The sequence below is a fragment of the Mustela putorius genome, unplaced genomic scaffold (genome assembly GCF_011764305.1).
Source record: "Mustela putorius furo isolate JIRA1106 unplaced genomic scaffold, ASM1176430v1.1 tig00003834_pilon_pilon_pilon, whole genome shotgun sequence".
NCBI lineage: Eukaryota > Metazoa > Chordata > Mammalia > Carnivora > Mustelidae > Mustela > Mustela putorius.
Genome location: NW_025421987.1, coordinates 53,908,170 through 53,935,909, shown reverse-complemented (window position 1 = coordinate 53,935,909; position 27,740 = coordinate 53,908,170). Strand labels below are relative to the sequence as shown.

At 43.5% G+C, this 27,740-nt stretch overlaps 1 protein-coding gene across 2 annotated transcripts; it reads right to left on the bottom strand.

The window, feature by feature from the left end:
* Window positions 1-398: 398 nt before the first annotated feature.
* On the bottom strand, window positions 399-27,405 carry TM4SF4 (transmembrane 4 L six family member 4). Of its 2 annotated transcripts, none has more exons than XM_004755515.2 (5): window positions 27,040-27,405; window positions 26,053-26,142; window positions 13,259-13,395; window positions 5,250-5,439; window positions 399-1,011 (listed from the first exon to the last, which is right to left on the bottom strand). In XM_004755515.2, the coding sequence occupies exons 1-5, from the start codon at window positions 27,211-27,213 to the stop codon at window positions 994-996; spliced, it is 609 nt and encodes a 202-aa protein (XP_004755572.1). In that variant the 5' UTR covers window positions 27,214-27,405; the 3' UTR covers window positions 399-993. The 2 variants fall into 2 exon arrangements, with proteins under 2 accessions (XP_004755572.1, XP_004755573.1); XM_004755516.2 differs by having other exon boundaries at window positions 5,250-5,341.
* Between the last annotated feature and the right edge of the window lie 335 nt (window positions 27,406-27,740).

Here is a 27,740-nt window from a genome sequence, read left to right as displayed (position 1 = left end):
TCACCTTGGGGAACTTGAAAATTTCTTGGATGATGGGTTGCCTTTCAACAGCAGGGAAATGGAGACTTAGAAAGTAACTTTCCCAGGATCCCTTAGCTGGTGTGTGGTGGGGCTAGGGTTTGAACTCACATCAACAGAATGGATTTGACTCCTTATTAGTGCCTGACTCATAGAACCAAACTTAATGTCTTAATATAATATACAAGATTAATAATACCTATTACCTTAATCCTGGTCAGACACTGACAAAAATTATTACCCAAGTCAACTTTTCTAAAATATCATTTTTGTTTGTTTGTTTCATCAAAAGAAGCCATTTGTAGAAAAGGTGAAAAAAAGTGTGGTAGTCATTCAGTCTTTTCCCCTCCTCCCAAACACACACACACACACACACAATCTTTATTATATCACTTCTGAATTATGATTTTAATTTAATATACATAAGAAAACCTTGCAAGTATAAGCAGGCTTGAAAGACTAGTCACAATTAATTCAAACACATTAGCCCAAAAGACACCAAATAAAATTGTTTATGATACATCAGTCATTCTGTTTTTCTCATAAATCTTGAAACAGAAGCTAGTCTTAGTTTCTCATTTTTAATGTGCTTTCCTCCGTTGAACTGTGTAAACATTCCAAAGATATAAACATCTCTATATACAAAGAAGCAATGTGGTAGTATGTGTGACCTTACACATTTTTCCCTCAAAACAAATTATGATAAAGTTGCTTTGAACCTGCTCTTCAATTCTAGAAGGAAGCGAATCTGAAAGATACAGAAACCTAACTTAAGTGACCAACCTATTTTTTATTTTTGAAAATAGCATAAACATCTGAATTGAGCTAAGCTGCTGGAAAAGTGGAAGGAGTAACTCTGTTGTCCCTAAGCTTTGTCAGCTAGGACGCAGACAGGAATTGCCAGCCCCGGGAAAAAGAATAAGTCTAATGTAATGTCCCGCATGCCATCAAGTTAGAGCAGCTCATCAAGGAGATTTAAACTGGTCCATCTCCCTAGAAGATACAAAGGTTAATTTAATTATGACAACATTTTTTTTTTTTTTGCTTTCTTCTCTCCTCCCTCTCCCCTTCTCCATCACCCTTCTTCTTCCTGATTACTCCTGCCCCATATTGTTACCTATTGAATATTTTCAACACTTTTCTGATTGCTTCAGAAGTGACAGTGCATCTGTCACTTATCGATGCTTAGGTTACAGGGGTTGAGGCTTCATTTTATTTTGCATCATTTATTATTATTAATATTAAGATTTTATTTATTTATCTGAGAGAGAGTGAGAGAGAGCATGAGCAGTGGGGAGGGGCAGAGAGAGAAGGAGAAGCAGGCTCCCCACTGAGCAGGGAGCCGGAGGTGGGACTCGATCTCAGGACCCTGGGGATCACGACCTGAGCCAGAGGCAGATGCTTAACCAACTGAGCCACCAAAGTAACCTTGCCTCATTTATTAAAACATTTTTTCATAAGGAGCACAGAGAACTCAAGTGATGTATACAAAGTATACATCTAGTAAGATGTATACAACTAGTAAGTAGAGGAGTGAGGATTCGAACCCAGGGAGGTGAAGCTCAGAGACCGTGCTCCTTTCCTTGAAGCTGCACCAACTCCCCAGTTTTTGTATCTGAGTAAATAACAATCAGTACAATGTGCTGAGCCTTCTAACTGTTGATGTGCATACATATTTATCACCCCATGTTCAACATGCAGCAACCTTGGGAAGTAGGTTTAACCACCACGTTTTGCAGACAAAGAAACATTGCGTGCAACGGACACTGCCAAGACTGCACAAGCTGGCACCCAACCCAGGTCTCATAGTTTGTATTTCAGGCATGTTTCCATCTATTACCTCATGGAAGGCCCGTGCCAGGCTCAGGAATCTCTCTCAATAAATACTTTCTGCTTGAACGCGATGGGTCTGCACACTCTCTGTAAAAGGTCTGCAAGAGCCTGTCGGGGTAACTAAGACTCGGGGAGTGAGGAAGCTTGCTGGGGTCACTCAGCGAGGAGGCTTCGGAACTAGGCTGCGAGCCCAAGTCCCCACACAGCATCCCACGGGGTCGGGAGGTGGGGGTGCTGACCAGCTGGATGAGAGGCAAGCCGCCAACAAGAAAGGAATCCTCAGCAGACCAATTGCTAAAAAATGCAGCTCTCGTGCGCCCTGAAATATCTGGTAGTGAAGTTTCATGATTGTCTGCACGTTACTTCCCGATGGTTCAGGGAGAGAGTGAGCAGATGTGAACAGTTTGTGCCTCCAGGTGAAAAAATATAGGAGGTCATCGTACTGTTCCTTTACATTGTATGCAGATTTGAAGTTTTTGAAATAAAAACTTGGCGAAGAAGGAAGGGAGGAGAGGAGAGGAGGATGGGCGGCGTGCACTCACCCTCTGATTCTGCGGTTACCAGGCACGGACAACCGTGGATCCTTCTACTGTCTTCTATCAAGTGACTTATTCATTAAAATTGCTGAACTACAGGGGCACCTGGGTGGCTCAGTTGGTTAAGCGACTGCCTTCAGCTCAGGTCATGATCTCAGGGTTCTGGGATCGAGTCCTCCCTTGGGGCTCCCTGCTCAGCAGACCGTCTTCTTCTCTCTCTCCCCCTGCTGCTCCCCCTCCCTCTGCTGCTCCCCTTGCTTGTGCTCTCTCTCTCTCTAATACATAAATAAAATCTTAAAAAAATAAATAAAATTGCTAAACTACAGTATTTGTATAGATGACCCTCACTGAAAAGAGTCAGTGTACTGGTACCTATGGGGATGTTTTAAAATTTATAGATAATCCTCAAAATGCATAGACTACTATCTTCTATTCAAAGGGCAGCTGTATTTGTCATAAATCTGGCAATGAAAATTTTGTTCCTAATTAAATATATGATTCTTTTCTGTGTAGGCAGAAAAAGAAATAATGAAAGTGTTTGAAATGAGCTGATTTAGCAAGCATGAAATCATTTTGGATGAATTACAAGATTTAGATGCTCAATATTCTTAACTGTTCTCATGAAAATAATTTTGATGGATTACTAGCTGGTAGTTTTCTTTTCTTCCCATGTGCATTTAAAGACCAAAACATTTAAATACCACACAATAGAATTGAAAATTTATAGCCCAGGGTTGCCTGAATGGTGCTTTCTGGTTAAATGTCCTATTCTTGATTTTAGCTCAGGTTGTGAGCTCAGGGTCATGAGATCAAGCCCCGTGTCAGGTCTCTGTGCTCAGCATGGAGTCTGCTCGAGATTCTCTCTCCCATTGCCCTTCCCCCAACAGTCTCTCTAAAATAAACAAATAAGACTTTGGAAGGAAAAAAATTATAGAACAAAAATCTCAATAGTCAGTGAAACTTATATGTAAATTATATGACCTTTTAATTTATATTTTGTATATTTTAAAATTTATGATTGTTAAACTTTTTTTGAATAATAAAAGCTAGAAGGAAGGAAAAAAGTCAGTCTTCTTACTGATCATTTACCATTTGAATTGGATTTCCTTTAGGTCTTTTTAAAATTCATAGTGTTTGTTTTTTCTTATGTACATAGTTGTTTATTCTCTATACTTTTCTTTGTATCTTGCTCTTTTTATTTTTGTCTTTTTAAAAAGATTTTATTTTTAAGTAATTTCTGTACCCAACGTGAGGCTTGAACCCACAACTCAAAGATAAAGAGTCACATACTCTTCCAACTGAGCCAGCCAGGTGCCCTTATACCTTGCTCTTTTAAAATAACACTATGTTGGAGCACATGTGGGTCAGTGGGGTAAGCCTCTGCCTTCAGCTAGGGTCATGGTCTCGGGATCCTGGGATTGAGCCTCACATCTGGTTCTCCATTTGGTGGGGAGACTGTTTCCCCATCTCTCTCTCTGCCTGTCTCTCTGCCTGCTTGTGATCTCTGTCAAATAAATAAATAAAATCTTAAAAAAAAATAAAATAACACTAAGTCATAAGCATTTTCAGTATTATTGTAGTTTTAAAAATATTTTTAAGGTAGGGGAAAATGATAACAAAATAACTCCAGACGATATAGAAGAAATCAGGTGGAGAGCAGGGGAACTGGATGAATAGAAGACAGGGTAGAATACAAGCTTTCCAAGTAAATACCAATATACCAACTGTATTTTTTCAAGACACAGAGTTTTTGACCTATATGTGTAACAATGGTTGTTAGAAATTTAAAGAAAATGATTTGGATCATTTAAAATGGGGGCATAATATTATCTTAAGTAGATGGACCACAATTCATATTCATTTACATAGTTCTTCCTTATGGAACTTTTGAGTTCTGTTTAATTTTTTCCTCCTACACCAATTTGTGTTTTGAAATATTTCCATGTGTGTTTGAACAATTCTCTGGTCTGGCTTGGTCATGAGTTGAAATAATCACACTTTCTTACTGTCCACAAGTTTATTTTTGTTTTTTTATATCATTAATAATTTACATCATATCTGGAGACTAAATCCTCAGTGATTTCCTTTTACCTCCCTGCTTGAGAACCCTCTCTCTCTTCTAGATCAGAAATCTCATCAAAATATAGGTTTTGCATTGGTATGTCCTATTCTTTTCCAGGGAAAATACAATGCCTGACATGTGTTCCACATATTTCTTGGCAACTTTATTTATTTAAGATTTTATTTATTTGAGAGAGAGAGAGAGAGAGAGGGAGAGCACAGAAGCTGGAGGAAGGGAGAATCAGACTCCCCACCGAGCACAGAGCCCACCCTCACTTGGGGCTCGATCCCAGGACCCTGGAATCATGACCTGAGCCAGAGTCGGATGCTTAACTTACTGAGCCACCCAGGCACCCAATTCTTGGCAACTTTAACCTGCTGTCTAGATCTATTTAGGGTGTAGTGAGAACATTCTGGGCTGGACCATGACCTGTCATTGTTGTCAATATGTGTGAGTGACAAATGCCCCGTCCCTGGGGATCTTCATATAAATAATAGTAAATGTTATTGTAAACTTCTACATGTATTCAGAGTCCTCTTCCTCCAGGACTGTGGTCAGCTGGGTGTGAGACTAAAAAGTTTGGTCTTCTTCAGCCTGTGTATATTAACACACACAGGAGAGCTGAACCGGGTTCTCGGCCACACGATGTCTCCGTTCCCCTGAGCCGACAGAGAAGGCTGCCTGGACTTTCCAACCTGGGTTTCGGCAGCTGCCGCCCTCTGCACCCTCCCTCTGGCGGCCCAGGTGGCCTGCCCTGGTCTCCTGTATGCTGAGAAGAAAGCGCCAGGACCTCAACTTACCCCACAGCAGCCGCAGCACTGACAGTCCCCACACAGGGTCCCCAGGAGGCCGTTGACGATCTGGATGACACAGAGAAGCATCTGGATCCCTCCTACGACCAGCAGGATGGAGAAGAGGGTCAGATTCCAGGGCACCACATTGACAGGTTCTAGGCATTGCCTGTACAAGCTCTCATCCTTGAGGTAATCCCTGTTGGGGACATGGAGTTGAGAAAGGAGTTGTAAATGTAATGTAATGTAAATGCAATGTAAAATGTATGCAGTACCTGGGCCAGAAAGACACCACCATGATTTTCCTTTTGTAATACTTTCTATCCCAAGCACAAGGTCCCTAAGAAAAATGTCCCATAATAGGCACCTGGGTGGCTCAGTCAGTTGAGTGACTGCCTTTGGCTCAGGTCATGATCCTGGAGTCCTGGGATCAAGCCCTGCATAGGGCTACCTGCCCAGTGGGGAGTCTGCTTCTCCCTCTGACCCTCCCCTCTCTCATGCTCTCTCTCTATTGTCTCTCTCTCAAATAAATAAAATCTTTTTTTTTTTAAAGAAAAATATCCCATAATTACAATTTTAAAAACAACACCTAACATATACTATGTGCCAGCCAGACCCTGTTTTAAACATTGTACCCATATCCATTCATTTTTTAGTTTTTAAAGGCCTAATTCTAGCCAAATTGTGAATTTGATTCAACTATATTTTTGTTAACATGTGAAGATTTAGTTACTTCCTTAAAATTCTTCAATTTCTTCCTTAAAAAATAGGAAGAAATCATCTGCTGCCTTAATACATAGTTTATGAAACTTTGAAATAGGAGAAACTGCAATATCTTTATAAAATATATATATAAAGAGTTCAATGCAATATAAAGGGCATTGTGTCTTGAAGGAGAAATATGAAGTATATTATCTTTAAGACACAAAGAGGAGGAAAGTAGGTATATGTGGATTATTATAATTTCTTCTCATATTCTTAGAGCTACAAATTGGTCTCTCCTTCTTCCTTCATGTATCCTCTATCCTTTCAAGGACTCAGTGGGAAACTCCATCTGGCTACTAAATTAACATCTACCATATTGTTTCCAGATCTTTTTGACGACTCCTGTTCCTGAGAGATTTAAAATTCTCATTTTAAATCCACTCTGTATTAAGATCTTCAGAAATCTTTGGAGTGAAGGAAGATACCCTGGAGTTTAATAGAGCAGAAGGGATAAAGGCAAGATGAGGCATTTTGCTCTTGATTTCAAAATAAAACATTGTAGCATTGATTCACCTTTCCATAATTGCACAGTTCTTAGCTGCTCATTAGCCATGGGACTTGCGTCCTTATTATAAAGTGGGAATAACATCAAGTCGTACTTGATGTCGGCTGCTGTGACAGTGACATGAATCAATACCAGCGAAGTGCTTAGAACAGCGCCTAGCATGTAGTAAGTGCTCAATAAAGCACTAGTACTGTTACTATTTTACTTAATCTGAGCAGTGTGGTCTAAAGGAAAGAGCCTGCTATTTTGGAGTCAGTTGGGCCTGGGTTTGAACAAGAGCATCTTCTCACTAGCTGTGTATTCTTCATGCGAGTCTTACCCCCACCCTTAGCATCAGTTCCTCATTTATAAAATGGGCTGAGAACAACCTCACCATTGTGAAGACTCATGAAGATAAGGTACCTTATGTATTGTACAAAACTTCCCTTTTTAATAACTTATTTTTTAGAACTCTTCTTTCTGTGCTTCATTTTTCTATGCAGTCCTCTCTGTCTTTACAATTTTCAAACTTGATTATAGAAAGTCATAAAGACATGGTATTTACCAGGCTCATTCTAGAAAGCAAGGATTCTAAGAAGTAGTTGGCACTCCCCAGTTCTTTCCCTCCGCAAGAGTCTGTGCAGAGATGGGACGACAGCGCCTCCTGGCGGTGAGATTGGTAAAATGCTCATGGGGGCTCTTGAAAACAGGGGTTGAGTTTGGATACCTGGAGAATTCTCAGTCCCATCTCTGCTGCTGCCTTCCGGCTCACAAACCACCACGAATACCCATTCTAGACCCTTCTACTCTCCTCCCAGATTCTCAGGCTCAGAGTCTCTGAGATTCTGGCCATGACTACTCTGTGCAACTCTCCAACCCCAGGAGAGAGGTGGCCCTAATTTTTCATGGCCCCAGAAGCTAATCATGTTTCCGCATTCTGTGAAGCAAGGAGAGCTGAGTCAGTTTAAAGCCCCTTAACTGGAGTTTTCAAGCATCTCATTATTTAAAGGCTATTAACACCTGAGCGGCAGCAATCCCATCCACATCCAGATAGAAAGCCATGGGTTTCCTGAAATTCATTTCTTGCAAGCAACAAAGGCAGCAGATAGAAGGAACAGGGAAGCCCAAATGCATTGCCCAAGGTGCTCTTCCTGGCTTATTCAAGGGGCTACATCTTCCAGAACAGACTCCCTGATGTTTCTCCTGCTCTTGGCTGGCTTTGGTAGCCCTCCTGTGCTTCTCAGCACTCTGTGTCCCTCCGGAACAGAGCCCCCAGGACCACGTGCTGCCATATCTGTCCATGTGCCTGTCTTCTTTCTAGGACCATACACCTACAGGGGCAGAGATCACTTTTCCTATGTCTGTCCCCAGTTCTAGCACAGGGAGTGGTCAGTCACTAACAGCAGCTGTCATGTCCTGGTCCTGCCCGTGCAGGGCCCTGGCCTAGCGGGTTCACGCCGTTCTTCTCAATTCTGCAAGGAGAGGCTATTTTACTGCAACAGTGCTGTGCATAAAGTAGCCTTCCCGACATATTCACTGAATGAACGAAAATACGCAGATTAAGAACTTGAGTCCAGTAAGCGGCAGTGCCTGGATTCGATCTTGGGTCTATCAGACTCCACAGCCAATGTTCTTCATCATTACACAACCCTCCCCCCCGCCCCGCTTGAGTAATTATATCCCTTCGGTATATTTGAAATAAAATGTATTTGTGAAATTTGATTTATACAATATATTTACCATAGCATGTCAATTAAGATTTACCTATCCCATGGTAGAGAGAATATTCTCTTTGGACCTTCATGTGGGTGGTTAGAAATTAAAGCACAAAATCATTATGAAAGCATAACATTTCAGAAAGTTCTATTGCATAAAAATGAATTCTGTTCACAGTCATGAGTTCTGTTCATGACAATGAATAATAAGGCAGAATGTTCAGCTCACAGCACGTGGCAGTAATGGTGCCAAGAGCTTTCCGGACATCAGGTTATTTGCTTCTTGCCTGAACCTGTGAAGCAGAGCTTGCTGTCACCCTTCCTTGACTGAAGATCACACCACTGGCAGGTGGCAGGGGTGGGTCTGGTCCCCAAGTACAGTCAGGCCAAAAGCAAAGCTGTTTCACATCCCCGAGTGTTGCCTCCTCCATGAAACACCCCATCTCTCTCGGTCAGTGTGGCTTTTGGCTCTAGGGAATGTGTTCAAGAGCAGCTCAGGGAGTTCCTTGCTGATGAAGAATCTTTGAAGTACAAATGCAGATGGTCTCAACTGAACCTGTATTGTACTCTCTTCCATGTTTTTGGTGGGAGGGAGCTCGCCTTACCTCACCTTCCCTGGGGAGCGTCGCAGTCCGACTGGGCTGGTCGAGTACTGTGCTTGGCCATTTCTCTTATCCCTCCCCAACTGCTAACTGTCCTTGGCAGTTCCTCTGGCTCTCCCTCCTGTAGCTGCCCTCATGCCCGATGCAAGCTGCTTCCCGTTCAGCAGCTCAGGGTCAAGGTAGACGTAGCCGATTGTCTCAGAAAGGAAGACCTTGGATGGGAGGAGGTCCTACTTCAAAGGAAGCCAAGAGGGTGTATCTCAAAATGTCCTAGGTTTCCTTTTCCTTCTAGAATGCTTCTTTAGTATGGTTCTTGTGACAGAAAAAGTTAACTGTCTTTTCTCTTTTATTATGATCGCCAACAAGATTTTCTGAGGAACACAACAAAACAGGCTATGTTCTATGGCATTGAAGAGTCCTGAATTTTGTGCCGCAAGTTGGAAATCTCAGAGTCCACCTTAATAACTTCTGTCCTGTCTCCTCATACTTCATCCTGATGATTTCATCTCAGATGGTCTCTGAAATCTGTGTCCTCCTTTTGAACCCCAATTCCACTGCCTTGCAGGTGTCCATAATCCTATCTGGATTACTACTCCAACCTCTTACTTTTCTCTCTTTGTTACTGAGTCCTCGTTCTTTCTCCATATCACTGCCATTATGATCACCCTAGAAATCTACAAGTGGTGGTGGCATGTCCCGCTTGAAGTCCTCTGCTGGTCCCCAAGGTCCCAAAGGTCTGGCTTGCCTGTCTGTTGCACTCCTATGTGGTGTCCCCTTCTGTTCCTCTCTGCCACATTCAGCCTGAGCTTCAGGCTCACAGTGATGGGACATTCTCTGAGCATGTCGCTCCTTCCCCTGGTTGTCTCAGGACCTGCTCTTTTCCCTGCCTGAAATGTGCTTCTCCTCCCTCTTTGGAAGACACATTTTTTTTTCATCTCTCCAAACCAGTTCTCATCACCTCCTCAGAGAAATTTCCCTTGCACTCCTTCGTTTCATCCTTTTCTGCACCGTGAGGGTCTGGCAGGTATGGGCACCCTGACTAGCCCCCTGCTCACTGGGGCAGGAGTCACACGTCTCTCCTACCCTGCTCCATGTCTGCCAGCGCAAAGTAGCGTGCAGACCAAGTGTTTGTTTGCTTTTTAAAGTTCTCCTTCTACTCAGGACTAGCTATGGAGCCCTGGGAAGATTAACCTTATTGAATTACATTTTTCTATCTAAGGATAAGAATTCTCCTCAGATTTATTAGGAAGATTAAGTGAGATAATGCATGCAAAACCACTTAGCCCCTTAATGTTAAGGAGAAGGAGGAGGGGGGAAGAGGAGGAGGAGGAGAGAGAAAAGGAAGAAAGAAAGAGGAAGGAAGAAAGGAAGGAGTGGCAGTGGCTGCCACTGCCCTTCGGTGATAAGGAAAGAGCGACAACTGTTCCGAATCCTTTTGCGCATGCAAGTGATTCCTCCGTTCTCCTCACTGGTAACTGTGCATGTGTGTTAGGCCTGCAGCTACAACAACAGTTGCTGCCATGCTTACGCTCTGGAAACCCCTGGATAAGAAGTATCCAAACCCCTGGATAAGAAGTATCCACTGGGGCAGAGGTCCCTGAGCTACACTAGATGGAATCTATAATTTGTACAAAAAGCAGAGCCCGCAAATCAGTATCACTTGCATTCTAGAGAAGACACTGTAACTTGGGCTCAAAGATTGGATCTGAGCTTCAGTCACTAAGAAACAGCATAGCTCAGGGCAATCTGCATGTCCTCTCTGGGCTTAGCTTTCCTCCCTCTGAGGGAGACTTAATCCCACAGGCTTTTTGTAAGCATCAAATGAAACACGTGGGCGAGAGCACTTTGTTCACCAGAAAACACCGAGTGGCAGAGATTCAGTTATTACTGAAAGAAGATCAGGATGAGCCCCTGCAGTCGGAGGGAAGGTTTAGAGTTGGCATGGGAGATCAGGTCCTAAAGGGCTGTGAGTTCTTGCCTCAGAAGACAGGACGCAGGATGTAGGAGACAATGGAATGCTGAGGAAAACCTGCCAGGTTGCAAAGAGGATAAAGTGTGACAGGCTCCACCTAGAACCCGCCCCCCCACCCCAAAAGCCCTTCCTGTGCCAATTGTGGCCTATTTCAGGCCTTGTACAGAGAGAGAGGACTTGTACCTCTCTGGGATTAAATACTAAAGTCAGGGCATGAGGGAAAACAAAAACCAACCATGGGTAGTCAAATGACCTAAATATTCTATGAATCACGTGGAAAGTGTAGTATCCACGGGCTTTGTAATAAGCCCCTACCCAGCCATATTTACTCACAGGGTAGTTTGAAGTCTCTGCGTAGACCTCATGGGAGGCAAACCTCTCTCCTCTCACGTAGAATTATCAAAGCCCGGCCATGCGCAGAGGAGGGTGCAGAATTCTGAAATGCTCCTGCTTGCCCACAACGTCACCTCTACCCTGTTTTCATAATTAAACCTCGGTGATCTGAGACCAGTTCATGAGCCGGTCAGTTGTGAGGCGAAGGCATGATGACATATAGGAAACCGGACATCACCGGGTAACGAGGAGGCAGATGGCAGTGATGTGCGTGGAAACTTGCTTCACCAGAAGGACAGAATAGTTTGAAAAGTACTTTCCTGTCCTTCCCCCACACTGGCATTTCCTGTGGCGGCCCACAGGCCAGCTGTCACTCTCCTGACCTTGGGCATCCATCCCATTCCCTCCCAAGCAGGGAGTGGCTGTGCCCGCAGAGGGTGTGAGGGCCTAAGGCCATCATGTTGCCTTGGTGGGGCGGGGGGGGGGGGACCGTGGGGCCCGGGTTGTGTTTCCTTTCTCCCTCCTTCGTTTGGGACCGGAACTTGTCCTAATTGACTTTACGTTTGGCGTTTATGTAACAATAAATAGAAAAGAGCTTCCTACCGCACTGAGGCTGTGGGTAGAGATAATAGTAGGAGCGGCCTTGAGAGCAGACAACCTGGAGTTTCAGAAATACACCGCCAGGGAGAGAGTAAACTATCTGGCGAAGAACCTCAGGAAATGGATCCGGTGTCCGATTTCTGTGCTCATGCAGGCCAATCCCAAGGCAGCTGGACATTTCCCAACAGTCCTCTGCCAGAAAAGGGGGCAGTCCACAATATAACCAATGCCTTCGGGAATCCCTGCCTCTGATGAGGATACTAGAGGCCTGGACCCTTGTGTAACTCTCGAGAATGGCAGGGATGCTCTCTTACCTGAAGCCCTTGTGGCCCCTATCACCACCGAACCAGTGCTCTCTGTCTTCCTATCGAAAGTCTGCTCTTGTGGGACTTTACACTCTCATGGAAATCAATACATAGAGTGTTCAGATTTCTTTAGGCACGGACCCATCCTTCCCCGTGAAGCAGGACCCCACAACCGCGTTTCCTCACCACCTCGGTGTGCATCAGTCAGTGTGCCAGGCAGTGAAGAACAAAGCTGAAATGGTTCCAGCCCTCCTGGAGGTTGGAGGCTGGTGCAGCGCTGCCTTGTAGACCATCGGTGATGATGGAAATGCCCTGTATCTGTGAGTGTCGATGCAATTGCTACTAGACACGTATAGCTGCTGGTCCTTGAAATATGGCTAGTTGATTGAGAAATTTTTAACTTTATTTCATGTAAATGAATTAAAGTTTGAACAGGTACATATGGCTACTGGCTACTGCACTAGACTGTGCAGTCTGTGGACAGAAGGGTGCGTAATACAGAAAGACTAGAACTCAAAGTCAGAAGACACGAGTTGGAGCTGCCTTCTGCCTTCAACCACCCGTGTGAGTTTGAGCAAGCCAAATTTAGTACGCCTGCCTTGGCTTACTAAACCTTACTAAACTTACAACCTCTTAGGGGTGCTGAAAGGAGTAAATTATAAATTGGGGAGGAAAGAAGTTCTTTATCAACTGCAAAGTTCCATGAAAATATGAAGTGGTATTTTAATGTGTTCTGCTGACATGAATTCTCCTGAAGGATCTGCAGTATCTTCCATGTCATTTTCCATAAACTCGCACCTTAAAAAGTTGTTTGGTCGGAGAGCGTTTGGGGTGTTAGTGAAAGCCTTTGCGCCCTGTTACTGGGTAGTCACTCTTGTTTTCTGTTATAAGATTTTCAGAGGATGCCACCATGTTCTGTTTACTAATATTACGAGCTGCCTCGTGTTGCTGCTTATAAATGTCTGAGTGTTGGTCGTGGCCCTGCAGACCTCCTTCTCTCAGGCCAGCTGAAGCACCCTCTCTTGTTATGTCTCCTGGCATCTGATGCCAAAAGCTCAATGAGAGGTGAGATCTTGGGCAACTTCTCTCCTGCCACACTCCGGCTCTGCCTTACTCCTCAGAGGAGTAAGGCGCCTGAGACTCGTCAGAAGAAGGGGACGGGACCTGTGCAGGGCTCCCCTTGGGCCATTTACCTGCCTGTGCCCCTTGTGGGGACACAGGGCATTGCAGGATGTACCTTACCCTTCGTGGAAGGGGTAGCCCCACGTGCTGTTGCCCATGAGACACTTAGGACCCTTGTTGATTGAGATGGCGGAGATGACGAATGAATATCCAGCACCCAAGAATCCAATCACAGCAAATATTGTGGAGGTGAACATCTGAAAGAGAAGGAGAGAGACAGGCAGGTTCTTAAGTGTTCCCGAGGTTACCCCCAGCACACCTGACTGTTGTTGACCATGGGGACTCCAGGGAAGTTAGGGGTAAAGGCCAGTCTTCATAGTAGGTGGGGCCAGTGGGGTCTCCCAGAAGGAATTTTGGTATCTTGTGTCCCCTTCTCTTCCCCATCCCCATATCTTTTCTTGCTCATGGATGGCTGACATGCTAGTTCTGGTTGATCCCTTGGAACCATGGTTTTTAACTTTATTAAGAAAAGACTCTCCTCCTAATCTCCCTCCTTCTCAGGGCTAATATGAAAGGCCAGCCTATTTAGACAGATTATTTTTTAAAATACATTTTTAATGTTGTGATTTTCTTTTTTCTTTATAATTTTTTAATAAACATATAATGTATTATTAGCGCCAGGGATACAGGTCTGTGAATCGCCAGGTTTACACACTTCACAGCACTCACCATAGCACATACCCTCCCCAATGTCCATAACCCCCCCACTTTCTCCCCCCCACCCTGGCAACCCTCAGTTTGTTTTGTGACATTAAGGGTCTCTTATGGTTTGTCTCCCTCCTGATCCCATCTTGTTTCATTTATTCTTTTCCTACACCCCAAACCCCTGATGTTGCATCTCTACTTCCTCATATCAGGGAGATCATATGATAGTTGTCTTTCTCTGATTGACTTATTTCGCTAAGCATAATACCCTCTTGTTCCATCCACGTCATCACAAATGGGAAGATTTTTATTTCTTTTGATGGCTGCATAGTATTCCATTGTGTGTATATGTGTGTGTATATATTTATATATTTATATACCTCTTCATCTTTATCCATTCATCTGTTGATGGACATCTAGGTTATTTCCATAGTTTGGTTATTGTGGAAATTGCTGCTATAAACATTTGGGTGCACGTGCCCCTTCAGATCACTGCATTTGTATCTTTAGGGTAAAAACCCAGTAGAGCAATTGCTGGATCATAGGGTACCTCTATTTCAACTTTTTGAGGAATAGACAGATTTTTTTAAAAGATTTTATTTATTTATTCGACAGAGAGAGAAGAGTGGACAAGCAGGAGGAGCAGCAGACAGAGAGAGAGAGGGAGAAGCAAGCTCCTAGCTGAGCAAGTCCCCCAATGCGGGACTTGAACCCAGGGCCCCAGGATCATGACCAGAGCCAAAGATAGATGCTTAACTGACTGAGCCACCCAGGAGCCCTGAAAAGCCAGCCTCTTATGGCACCAAAGATTTTTAGAATTGGAAATGACCTTAAAATTTTTTGGTCTAGTCATCTCATTTAAGCTAAGCCATAGCAGGGTCCTATGTCATTGGTAGGCTCTGCTCAGGAGGAAGAGCAGAGGTCCTGGAATTTTCCTCCTGGGCCCAGTTCCATTTCTCAAGGTCAAGAGTTTAAGTGCTTCTCTTCCATGTGGTAGCAGCCTTTAAAAAGCTGAAGATATTTTATATTTCATATGTTACATCTCTCCACTCCTTCTACCCTCTGAAAGTTTTCTCTTTGGGTTAACAAACCCCCAAACTTAAGTTCTTTTAAATATCTTTGTATGACAGGGATTAATTAGTAAGACATAGATGGTACTAGTATCTTTCTTTTTGTAATTATGAAAGCAAAATAGAATTATAGACTATGAAAGGCAGGAAAAATCCTAAAGCCCATCCGGGCTAACTCCCTCAAAACAAATCAGCAAAGCAATCAGGCTCAGAAAGGCAATGTCCATTCTGAATAGTCATTAGAGGGTAGCATAGAAACATTCATAATTTTGGAAATGGAGGTGGAAAACGATCACCTCTCTCACATTGGTCCCATGAAGGTGTGGCACAAAGCACAAGAGTTTAGAAGTCGGCAGGCTCAGGCTCCGGTCACAGCTTTGCAGCTTTTCTCTGTGTGGTGACTGCGTTAGGGACGCGTCCCCAGGATCCTAGTCTTCCTATTTATAAATGGGCATGATAAAGCCTGACCAAAGGTCTGTTGAAAATTAGATGTGCTAACCTAAGCTAAATGGCAGGTACTTCCGCTCCCCCGCTTCTGTGTATTACTAACAATCTTATCACAGAATATATTTGGGTAGGAGGGTGGGGCGGGGGTGGGTTTGGGGGTGGAGAGATCCTGACAGCGCCTGCCAGTTGGAATCTGTGTAATAATGGAGTTCCACTTCAGCTGTATTTGTTTTCAAATCCTATATTAATGTATTTTTGGTGCAACTTTCCAAGACTGAGCTCTCGCTCTGGGCGCCTCATGTAGCCTTGTCTGACTTCTTATGTCAAACTGACTGTCCCCTTCTTCATCTCTTACCCCCAGTACCCTGGACTATATAAACTTCTACCATAGCACAACTCCCACAATGCATTCCTATATACCGTTTTATGTCTGTCTTCCCCTGAACCACAGCATGAGCTCCTTGCGCTCATGGGCCAGTTATCTGAAGATAGGACATTGCTTTATCCATACCACCATCTATATGGTTTTTCTCCTTCCTACCTTTTCAAAGGCACTGGGTAACTACTTGTTGGATGTTTTCAAAGACCATGGTTTCATGTTACTCGTTATTTAAATTTTTCCCTTCATTTTTGTGTCTAGTCCATTCTCACCATTAGGAACATTTGTGAATATAATCTAGGTCAGAAGCAAATGAAAATGTTGGCCAGTTTATCATGTTAGAACAGGCAATATCTTCTCCAAAAGATGTCTAGTTGAATGATTTTGAAAATTGCTGGTCTATCAAGCTAAATGGGTTTCACTCCTGTTTTACTCCTAAAACTCTTTGTGACATGCGCAAGTCTATGAGCCTCCAAGAAGAGGATACAGTATGTCTTCTGGAATATACACAAACTTATTAGCTCTCAGAACACCTCTAAAAAGTGAGGGAATTGCCTTAGAGCTGAGTCCTTATTTTATCTACCAGGCAAGAGGGCACTTCCCTCAACACTTCCTGCAGGAGGAAGGCATTAGTCAGGAACAGCCCAGCTAATGTTAGCTGAAAGAATGGTTTAAAGAAAGCTTTCTGGGGGCGCCTGGGTGGCTCAGTGGGTTAAGCCTCTGCCTTTGGCTCAGGTCATGGTCCCAGGGTCCTGGGATGGAGCCCCGCATCGGGCTCTCTCTCAGCGGGAGCCTGCTTCCCCCCTTCTCTCTGCCTGCCTCTCTGCCTACTAGTGATCTCTCTCTCTCTGAGTCAAATAAATAAATAAAATCTTAAAAAAAAAAAAGAAAGCTTTCTGAACAAAGATGTATTAATTATTCTAGGAAACTAGACCTTATTATTTCTACTTCTGAATGTTATAATAAATGATACTTTTAAAGGGCATTCTGAATGAGCACACCTAGTGTTTACAATTGTGGGGATCATTACACATAACTGCAAGAGTAGTGTTCAAATACTTCCTTTGTCTTTTGTGAACTAAGATTTGTGAACTGAGTGAAATTTCCATGGACAGCGCCATATGTTGTATCCAAACTTCATGGGAGAGAAGAGAAGATGTACTATGGGAAACTTTTGATGGCTCAAAAGGAATCTTTAGCAGTAGCAGAGACATAGATGTCAAAAAAGCATGAATACATTTAAAAATAAATGAGTGGGGGAAACATCTTACTTCAAGATCACTGTATTAAAATTTTATGAAATGTGATTAAAATATGTGGATGGCATTCAAAGTTTGTATATTAATGTCAGTCAAAGAGCTTTTTTTGAAACTTCTTTATGGGAGAATAAGAGATAGTTGTTTGTTTCTTTTTAAAAGATTTTATTTATTTGACAGAGAGATCGAGAGAGCACAAGCAGGTAGAGTAATACAGGGAGAAGGAGAAGCAGGCTCTTTGACCATCAGGGAGCCCGATGCAGGACTTGATCCCAGGACCCTGGATCGGGACCTGAGCCAAAGGCAGACGCTTAACTATCTGAGCCACCCAGGCACCACAAGAGATAGTTTTATATTCAGTTTTGCCTTTTGTTTGGGTAAATATGGTGATTTACAGAGTTTTCCAATCTCATTGGAATCTATAACTTTTTTCCATGCGTTCTTGCAAGAACACGCTTGGGGAATTACTGCTCTAATTCTTAGTGATAGTTTATCTAGCTGGTTCTCTGTCTCTGAGCTACCTCCATGCTCCAACCAAATACCCTGTTGAGTTAGACACAGGCGATACAACTCTAGGAATGGCCAGAATGTTCTAGTACAGCAACTGAAAACTTACACTCAGGGCAGTTTCTTCTAATGTTACCTCTTGTCCTTTCAGAGTGAGGCTGCGCATGGTCTGGAAACATTTGTTGACATGTAGTTCTTTGTAACAGACTGAATTGTCTCAATGAAAAATGGATTCTGGGGCACCTGGGTGGCTCAGTGCATTAAAGCCTCTGCCTTTGGCTCAGGTCATAATCCCAGGGTCCAAGGATTGAGCCCCGAGTTGGGCTCTCTGCTCAGGAGGGAGCCTGCTTCCTCCTCCCTCTCTGCCTGCCTTTCTGCCTATCTATGATCTCTGTCTGTCAAATAAATAAATAAAATCTTTGAAAAAAAAAAAAAGAAAAACGGATTCTATGATGAAAAGTCTCTGACATCTTAAAACTGGTTAAAAGTCTTCAAAAGTCAGAATTTCCACTAAATCAGTGATTAAATATTCTTATAATTAATTTTTGTGAAAAATATCTCAAAAGCCATCCAAGGCAATCATCTCACTTTTTAGCTAATAGACATAGCTAGCTCCCTTCTGCGATACATGCTTTATTTCATTTAATCCTCTCAACAACACCTGTGAGGTGAGTAGTAGTTTGAATGGCATGGGTTCTTTCACAAAAATAAAAAAATACATAAGAAAGAAACCCAGTTTTTGTTTACTTGACATTCTTTTTTTTTTAAAGATTTTATTTATTTATTTGACAGAGAGAGAACACAAGTAGGCAGAGAGGCAGACAGAGAGAGAGAAGAGGAAGCAGGCTCCCTGCCAAGCAGAGAGCCTGATGTGGGACTCAATTCCAGGACCCTGAGATCATGACCTGAGTTGAAGGCAGCAGCTTAACCTACTGAGCCACCCAGGTGCCCCTGTTTACTTGACATTCTGATTTTGAGTTCTAATTGCTAGTCAGGAATCATTAAGCTACCAACTAAGAATACAAAAGTATCTACAATTGGGAAAGACTGTATTTCCAGGAAGGCAGTTGGGAAGTCTGAAGAGACCAGTGTTCTAGCCCTCAGCATCAGAGAGGCCCCTACTTCTTTGGCCTCAGCTTCCTGTGGAAAACAGAAGAAGGCGGGAGAGCAGGTCTAGAAGGTCCCCTCAGCTAAAACGACCCAGGATTTCAACATCTGCTGACTGGTAGTGAGAGGAGAAATCTGACTCATGCTATTCCTGCTGTGGAAGCTGAGTAAAGGATTTTAAATATCACTCCTGGAACGTTTTAGCAGGCAAATATTTAAAGATACAGAAAGCAAATACAAACATACACATTCTTCGTGTTAGGAAAGTCTGAGTAAATGAAAAAACAGGTTAACATAAAATACCAACTGGATAATATTCCCTTTACAAGGAGTCCCCATTGCAAGGCCCTCTAGACCAGTACTGTCCAATGGAATTTTAATGAGAGCCATATATGTAATTTAACACTTTCCAGTAACTACCTATTTAAAAAGGAAAAACAAAAACAAACCCCCAAAACCAAAAACTCTGAGATTAATGTTAATATATTTTAACTCAACATATTAAAAAATTATATCAACATATAATCAATATAAAAATTACTCATAAGATAGCTTCCATTTTTTGCACTAATTCTTTGAAATCTGGTGTGCATTTTTGACTTATGATATATCTTAATTTAGGTCTGCCACATTCTACCACTCAATAGCCCCATGAGAACAGTGGCTATCCACACCGGACAGCATAGTCTAGAATATTTGAAAACTGATTTTTGGTAGTAAAAGTTTAAAGAATGCATGGATCTAGTCTGCACTGAATTTATGACTATGGTTACTATGGTTAGGAGACAGGAACACAGTGACTGTCAACTGAATCAATAGTGTTTTATTTCTTTAATAAAGAAATAAAGGAAGGAAACACGGAATCAAGTTACAACTTCAGGAAGCTACAGGTGGCATGTTCTGATTTTGTATCTAGATTTGAAATAACTTGCATTAAAATAAAGAAAACAAGCAACCCAAACTGATTTTTCATAACTTTCCCAGAACGGATGAACCACAGGAAGCAAAGTATATGTCACTTTGCTTTCAGTAATTCCACATTCAGAAGTCTTAAAAAATAATCAAATTCACTCCTCAGATATTATCACTCTGGAATAACTTTATGATGGGTTTCATGATAAAAAATTTTTCATGTTGAAAGCAAAGTTGTTGGGGCATCTGGGTGGCTCAGTCAGTTAAGTGTCTGCCTTCAACTCAGGTTATGATCCCAGGGTCCCTGGTTCGAGGCCCGCATCTAGCTCCCTGCTCAGTGGGGAGCCTGCCTCCCCCTCTGCCTGCTGCTCCTGCTGCTTGTGCTCTCTCTCTCTCTGACAAATAAATAAATAAAATCTTTAAAAGTAAAGTTATTGAACCTCTGAAGCTAATACCACACTATATGCTAATTGGGGAAAAAAAGTAAAATTATTGAAACCAAGTTGAACATGTGAGGGTAGACACTCAAATTAGGTGTTATTTGAAGTAAACAGGCAAAAGGCCTGGAAAATCTCTGGAAGGAGACACAAAATTGGGAATAGAGGTAAACTTTAGAGAGAATGGTTGCCAGATTTTAGAGTCAGGACTGTGAGGCTTCCCTGGTAACACTTTCCCTGGCCTGGATGAATAAACAGTAAAGAGGGGGTTCTGCTGTGCAGTGGTCAAGGGCGCGGGTTACAGGCAGATTGATCTGGGTCTGAGTCTTGCTTCCTCCCTTTGACCACGGTAAGTTCATCTTTCTAAGATCTCCTGTTCCTCTTTTTAAAGACAAGGCTCAATAAAAAGTACCTGCCCAGGGAGATCATAATATGTAAGCTAGCCTAATAAATAGTAAACAGGGAATCCAAAGTACCTATCTCTACAAGATCAGATAACCCCCGGGTGGGGTAGGCTATTAGATAGTGCCTAGTACTTCCCTGATAGGATACCCAGAAACTTCTTTTGCCTACTTCTAAGTTTTGGGTAATTTCCCATGATATTAGCAAGCCCTCGATCAATGTCATTATTACATTGTAATATTTTTATTATCATACCCTCACACACTCTTACTTTCCACAAATACCGAGATCATAACACTGGGCAGAAAAATAACAGGTCGACTCCCAGCACACACATTCCGTTCCCATAGCTAAAGAAATGGGTTTATGTGTATGCTGGAAACACTTCCCCAGAAAAAGGAGATTAAAATGCCCTCGATTTCAGCATTTGTCAGCTTTAAAACCTTCCACTTTGCCAGGTTCTGGAGATTAGAGGCTGTGGGATTGGACCCTAGCTCTGCCACAGCTCACTCAGTGTTCTTGGTCAGAGGCGTGTGGAGTTGGCTGAGCCAGATGGCAGAGGCACAGGGGCCTGGGAAGGGAAGAAACCTGGGAGGTTTGGGGATATAGCTTTCAGAGACTTGGGTAGTAGCAACATGTCAGGGAAACATCTCTGATGGGCATGATGGTTCCTCCTTAACAATTATCCTAAGATATACAAGTATTACCTGAAGCATTTTTTTTCCCCCTTGGGATGTTAATGTTCTGTATTTTTGGCCTTGGCCAGGCTTGGGAAGGGGAGAGGACTGGGGGCATGGGGTGGGTTGCAGCCATCAGAAACTTAACTTGCCTGCACCTCAGTTTCCCTATGTACAAAACAGGCAGTTTAATGCTTAACTCAAAGGGCTGGTGTTAGAGAGTTGGGCCAGATAGTATCAGTTTGGAAATCACCTGAAATCCCTCTTGAGCGTTCATTTGCTTCATTCATTCCACAAGCATTTATGGAGGATCTATGTGTCCTCACTGCCCAGCCCCCTGGTGTTCCTCTCCCCTTTTGTTTACTCTAATGCTGGCACCAGCTTCCCCCACCCTCGGACGGTCTTGTGAAGGGACATGTGCCTATCATCCATTTCATAGCAGAGGATTTTGAAGCCTAAAAAAATTTAGTGAAGAAATAGGATTCCATATTTTATTTCTTCGTTCAAGAGAATCTATTATTTCAAAAGAACTGTCTTTCTTGAATCCCCGTCAAACTGGCCATCATGTCAAGAGTCCGTGCTTCCCGTCCCAGGAAGGGTATACTTCAGAAGTGCTCTCACAGGAGGTGTCCCTAGGGGGCACTGGTGAGCCAGGCACAGAAGAAGTGCTTCCAGTGACGGACTAATTTAAGAAGTGACAAGATCCTCCTTGGCAGTAGGACCGTCATCCATCCGGCCCTGCCTGTGGGTGGGGTGCGCCTTTATCTACCTGATATGCTTTAAGGATGCTGAAATGCCTGCCTGCGCTACCTTCAGTTCTATTATCAGAGAGTCCTTTGAGTCAAGGCCAAGGTCTTCAAAAGGCTCTTAATAAAGTACAGACATAACATGAATGAGTGGCTAAAATTAATTAGCTGTTCTATGGACTCCGATAGCTTTGTTTTTGTTTTTAAAGCCCAGAGACCTTGACCCTCCCCCCCCCCCCCAAAGATAAACTGCCAGGAGGCCACTGAAAACCTCTTGTAGGGGAGGAAGAGGATGAGACCCAAAAACAAACACAGGTGTGGGTTTTCAAAGCCCATTTTGGAGGTCACCCTCATCTCAAAGCTTCTGTCCCCTTTCTGGGCTTTCGTGTAGCTTAATTTTTTAAAAAATATTTTATTTATTTATTTGAAAGAGAGAGCATGAGCTAGCATGGGCAGGGGGGAGGGGCAGAGAGAAAGGGAGAAGCAGATTCCCCACTGAGTGGGGAGCCAGATGCAGGACTTGATCCCAGGACTCTGGGATCATGACTTGAGCTGAAGGCAGATGCTTAACCGACTAAGCCACCCCAGGGCCCTCATGTAGCTTAATTTATTTAAAATAGTGCAGACCTTGAGGCTGGGCTTCTGGCTTGCTCTGCCTCAGAGTAGAGCGGCTTCCGTCTTCTAGTTTGACCATGAAATACTGGTTCAGTGACCTCAAGATTTTTTCCAGCTCATTGTCTTTCTTTATCTCTGCAATTACCATATCCTGCTGCTACTCTTTATCGATTACTATGCCCTGGTTTTATGTAGACCCAGGGAAAGGGAAGAGAATGATGCAATTGACTTCTGAAAAGTATTCCTGAGAGACGTGTAGCAAAGAAGGGAGGGGAGAGAGAGAGAGGCCAGGAACCAAATGAGAGCAAGGTTGTGGAGACAGGAACAGGATGTAGTCCCACAGCCCTTGGCCTAGTGTGTGTCTGCCTCAAAGGACTTTGTACCCAGCTGGATTTTCCAAACAGTGTTCCACAGAAGCCCCATGGTCCTTAAACACCTGGAGGGGAATGCCACCAGCCTTTGGAAAAATAATTCGAATCTTCAGCATCAGAGTACTGAGTAAAATATGCTGCAGCTTTTCCTTCTTGGTCTGACAAAGTGTTTGTAGATTCCTTTCTTTAAAAATGATTATTGTTTAGGGCTCCAGAGCCTCAGGACGTTAAGGAAACAGAGCTCTTTAGCAGAGGCATGAGCTCAGTGGCCCTGAGGGGGAGGGCAGAGACCCGAAACAAAGGGCTCAGCCTTGTCTACCGCAGGCCAGCGCTGTGTCAAAATGCAGGCCCAGGTCAATTTTGAATTTTTTGAAAAAGAAGTGGAATATCTAAATACTTCTGAAAATTTCTCCTTTTTTTTTTTTTTTTAAGATTTTATTTATTTATTTGACAGAGAGAGACACAGCCAGAGAGGGAACACAAGCAGGGAGAGTGGGAGAGGGAGAAGCAGGCTTCCTACTGAGCAGGAAGCCTGATGTGGGCTCCATCCCAGGACCCTGGGATCATGATCTGGGCTGAAGACAGATGCTTAATGACTGAGCCACCCAAGTGCCCCAAATTTTTCCATTTTTAAAAGTTGGCAGCTGAGTAGGAACCAAACCCCAAAACAAGAACTTCTGCAGGCCACCTAGTGGCTGTGGCTGGCTGCCTTGTTTTACGGTCTGGCAGAGCAGGTCCTTTGATGGGCACTGCTCTGCGGGTGATCAACCAATGGTTTGGAGAATTCATCCTCAACCCAAGCCAAGGGCACCTCTTCCATGGGGTGTTAGGGAGCCCAGACAGACAACTTGAACTGGGCAGACCACATGGTTCAGATTTGATTAACTCAGCTTGTAAAAACATGACTTTTCTGCTTTTCTTTGGAACTTCACATAAATCTAATTAAAAAACAAACTATGTACAATACTTTGAATATTATTTCCCTTTTCCTTGTAGTTCTGTATAAACCCCAAAACAAAAATAAACAAACAAAACCCCTTGTTTTAATTCTGAGCCTTCTACTCAGCACAGAGAGAGAGAGAGAGAGAGAAAGCACAAGGGTGAGGGAACAGCAGAGGGAGAGGGAGAAACACGCTCCCCACAGAGCAGGGAGCTCAACATGAAGCTCAATCCCAGGACCCTATATCACAATCTGAGCTGAAGGCAAACACTGAACCAACTGAGCCACCCAGGTGCCCCTGAGCTGTTAGATTTCTAAGCAATGGCATTTTCCCTTTTCATCCAATTCCTTAATTGCCAATTTTTAAATTTTATTTCAAATTCTCATCGTCAGGGGTGGCTGGGTGGCTCAGTGGTTAAGCCTCTGCCCTTAGCTCAGGTCATGATCCCAGGGTCCTGGGATCAAGCCCCACATCGGGTTCTCTGCTCTGTGGGGAACCTGCTTCCTCCTCCCCTCTCTCTGTCTGCCTCATTGACTACTTGTGACCTCTGTCTGTTGAATAAATGAATAAAATCTTAAAAAAAATTCTCATCTTCAACTTATTCTCCAAAAGGAGGGTAACAGGATTATATTTCAAAGGGCAAATGAGTTATAGATGTCTTCCTTTCCTTTATAATTAATTATATAAAAATATCATATATAAAACACATGTTACATAACTATATCAAATAAATTGTGGTTAATTTTTATATCTCTGCTTTTATATGTTATAATAATCAATGCTAAAAAATGATCCATGCTTACTCGGGACACATGATGGTGTTAAAAATGTAAGAACAGGGCACCTGGGTGGCTCAGTGGGTTAAGCCTCTGCCTTTGGCTCAGGTCATGATCTCAGGCTCCTGGGATCGAGTTCCGCATCAGGCTCTCTGCTTGGCAGAGAGCCTCTCTCTCGGTCAAATAAGTAAATAAAATCTTTAAAAAAATGTAAGAACATTTTCTTTGAATGATCTTTGCACATAAAAAAATGTAACCGAATGCCCAGTACACTAGCTTCAGCCCTTCATATGTGCTCAATCAATTTTTTGATCAGACAAATATTTTTTGATTGAACAAATGAGCAAATACTAATGGGAAAGAAATGTTAGAAATGATTCTATTTGGGAACAGATGGCTACACCTTCCCTTTAGAAATTAAGGCAAGTTTGTATAATTCATTATTGGGGTTCACAAATCTCCTAGATGAACAATTGAGCCTTGGGGAGTTAGAGCAAGAACAGCCTTATTCATTAGCCAGCCAGTAATTCCAGTTCATCCTTCTTCATTTTTGCCATACAGTGTACCCAAATTCTTAATATCTTTCTTTAAGTCACCTCCTTATTAACTTATATCCCCACTATGAGTGGCGTGCTAGAATCATTAACAAAGATAATACAGTCTTACTGCATTTTTAGTTGATGTTGCTTGAGTTCTGGGATCCTGAAACGTGTTCTTCCTTTGTTAGAAAGGGAGAATATGAGGGGTTTGGGATGGCTTATTTCCAGCAAAATTTGAGTTTCTCTTGCTCAAATCAAAAGGATTGAAGGAGAATTGACAAAGGAATAACTTTCTATGTTATTGAAAGGTACAGCGCACCTGTGCTCCAGCAGAGCTTGTCCCTTATTTGGGAACTTCTGATCTAGTTCAACGTCCTTGTTTTAAAGACCAGTAAAAGGGAGGCAGAGGGCAGTACAGTGACTTGCCCAGGTGCAGAAATGGGACCTGACCCCACTTCTCAGGCTGCGAGAGTGATGCCAAATCTCTCTAGCTGACCTCCTAAAAGAGACATGAAACAAGAAACAGAAGTCTTGAGGCAAAATCTGGGCACTGAGACAGTGAAACTGGCAGTGGGGTAGATGGGGAATTTAGGGGGCTTTTGAGGAGGGGCTGTTATCATCTGTCATGGTGCCCCACTCCCTTTATATATGAGATGACTCAGGGCCAGAGAAGGGAAATGACTTGCCCAGGGTCTGGAGGCCTCTCAGTGGCAGAGGGAGAGCTGCAGCCCTCACCCCTGCCTTCCATGCCTGCATCCTTTACACAGCATGACTCCAGTTCTCTGGTGCTGACATCCCTGACCCTTTGCAAAAGCTAAAAGGATGCTCATGGGGGCTATGGTAGTTTACATTTTATTATTACTGTTACTTTGCATCAGCAAGACGTCCATATTTCTCCATGCCCCAGTGCCCCCTGGAGCTGGTGACCGCCTGGGGTCACTCACTTGGCCCCACACCCACGATGCCGAGCGGGGAGCGGTGCACCCCGGGGTCATTCCCGCGGGGGCGACTGCCCCTGGCAACTTACCGCGAAGCGCTTCCCACAGCTCTCGTTGCCACAGCACCCGCAGCAGTCATTGTTCTTCAAGCCCAAGAACACCAGCGCGGGGAAGATCATCTGCGGGAGAGAGAAGCACCTCCGTCGGGGTCGGACCCGGGGAGGGAGAGCCTGCGCCTGCCCGGCTGCGGAGGCCTCACGTCCAAGCCATCCAAGCCGTGGGACCCGGGGACTGAAGGACATGAACTTACAGAGCTCCACTTGGTAGTCAAGTGTGACTATCTAGGGTCCATAAGGCCTAACTGCAGCTTCGGTGAGGCCAGATTTCAAGATCTGACGCCCTGAGTTTCCATTTACATGGTGGGGTAGGATAGCAGTAAGAAACTTTCCTCCGGGGTTCTGGGTGGCTCAGTTCTGCCTTTGGCTCAGGTCATTATCCCAGGATGCTGGGCTCCCTGCTGGGGGAGCGGGGAAGCCTGCTTCTCTCTCGCCCACTCCCCCTGCTTGTGTTCCCTCTCTGGCTGTCTCTCTGTCAAATAAATAAAATCTTTAAAAGAAATAAAAAATGTCCTCAATTGTTCTGAACAGTGAGTCTCTAAACTCTACTAGAAAGGAGGGGTAAGTAGATCATTAGTGGATGAATGGAAGAGAAATTCAGCAACACCTGCTTCTCTTGGTAGTTTTCAGTCCTTCAGTTTCCCAGAAAGTGTGTGTCTACTGCCCCCAGCACTATCTTGTTAGAAGATAGAAACTATGTAGCCCTCAGTTTGGTTGGTGGGATTCAATTTATCCCTGAGAACTGCCAGCCCAATCTTGAGAATTCATAACTTAATAAATTTCGTGGAGATGTCCTGTCAGGACCTAATGAAGAAGGAAAAAAATAATAAGGCACTGACTTTTCAGCATGCCATGTTTGGGCTCTTGTTAGTAACTAAAGATCTTCTTGTTCGAAAAGTACCCAATTTTAAAAGGATTCTGCAAAAATCTTTGGCAGGATTTTAAGGCATCCCTACTCACCAAGACCCCGCTTCCTAATATTCCTCCGAAAAACCAGACCTCGTCAGAAAGGTGGTCTTTGTTGTCTATCACTTTTCCTCCAGGAAAAAATAACAGGATGTTAGCCAAAAAGCCGAACAAGGCAAGAGGGATGAGAGTGCCCCCCAGGCACTTGGCGCAGCCTCCAGGGCACATGTTGGGGGAGTTATAATATAGGACTTCGATCAAAGGCACCTCACTGTCCCCTTCACAGGGTCTCTTCAAAGTTATCGGTGACAGTGTCCTAGGAGTTGTCCCCAGTTCAATCCGTATTTTGGAGCGGAGAACCAAATCAGTCTGTGAGCTGTGTCCTTGGAGTTGCTTCTGCTTCTCAAATGAGGCAGAACCTGATGGCGAAGGACATTTATACATTTTCCCTGACCCGAAGTCTTTTTTTTTTTTTTTGGACTCCATAAATGAGATTAAGTTCAGAGCAATAATTTTGCCATGGAGACCAATAACCTCTGTTAATAATCGACCAGCACAGGCAAGACACACATTGTTGCAATCGAACACAGGGCTGGGACAAATAGATTTTGAACTTCTGAGCCTTTAATCTGACAATGCCCCTGCCCAGATATAGAAATATTTCTCCCAGGCTCTTTATAATCACTGGATAATTGAGTTACATCCTAAAATCATGTCTGGCGAGTGTGTAATGGTCTACAGTGTGTGTCTTTTTC

What these genes read in the sequence shown, in the direction of transcription:
- TM4SF4 (XM_004755515.2), bottom strand. Translation starts at nt 27,213, where the DNA reads ATGTGCCCTGGAGGCTGCGCCAAGTGCCTGGGGGGCACTCTCATCCCT. An exon ending in TATTAGGAAGCGGGGTCTTG is followed by an intron (nt 26,143 to 27,039) that starts GTGAGTAGGGAT and finishes TCTCTCCCGCAG; the next exon opens with ATGATCTTCCCCGCGCTGGT. An exon ending in GCTGTGGGAAGCGCTTCGCG is followed by an intron (nt 13,396 to 26,052) that starts GTAAGTTGCCAG and finishes CTTCTCTTTCAG; the next exon opens with ATGTTCACCTCCACAATATT.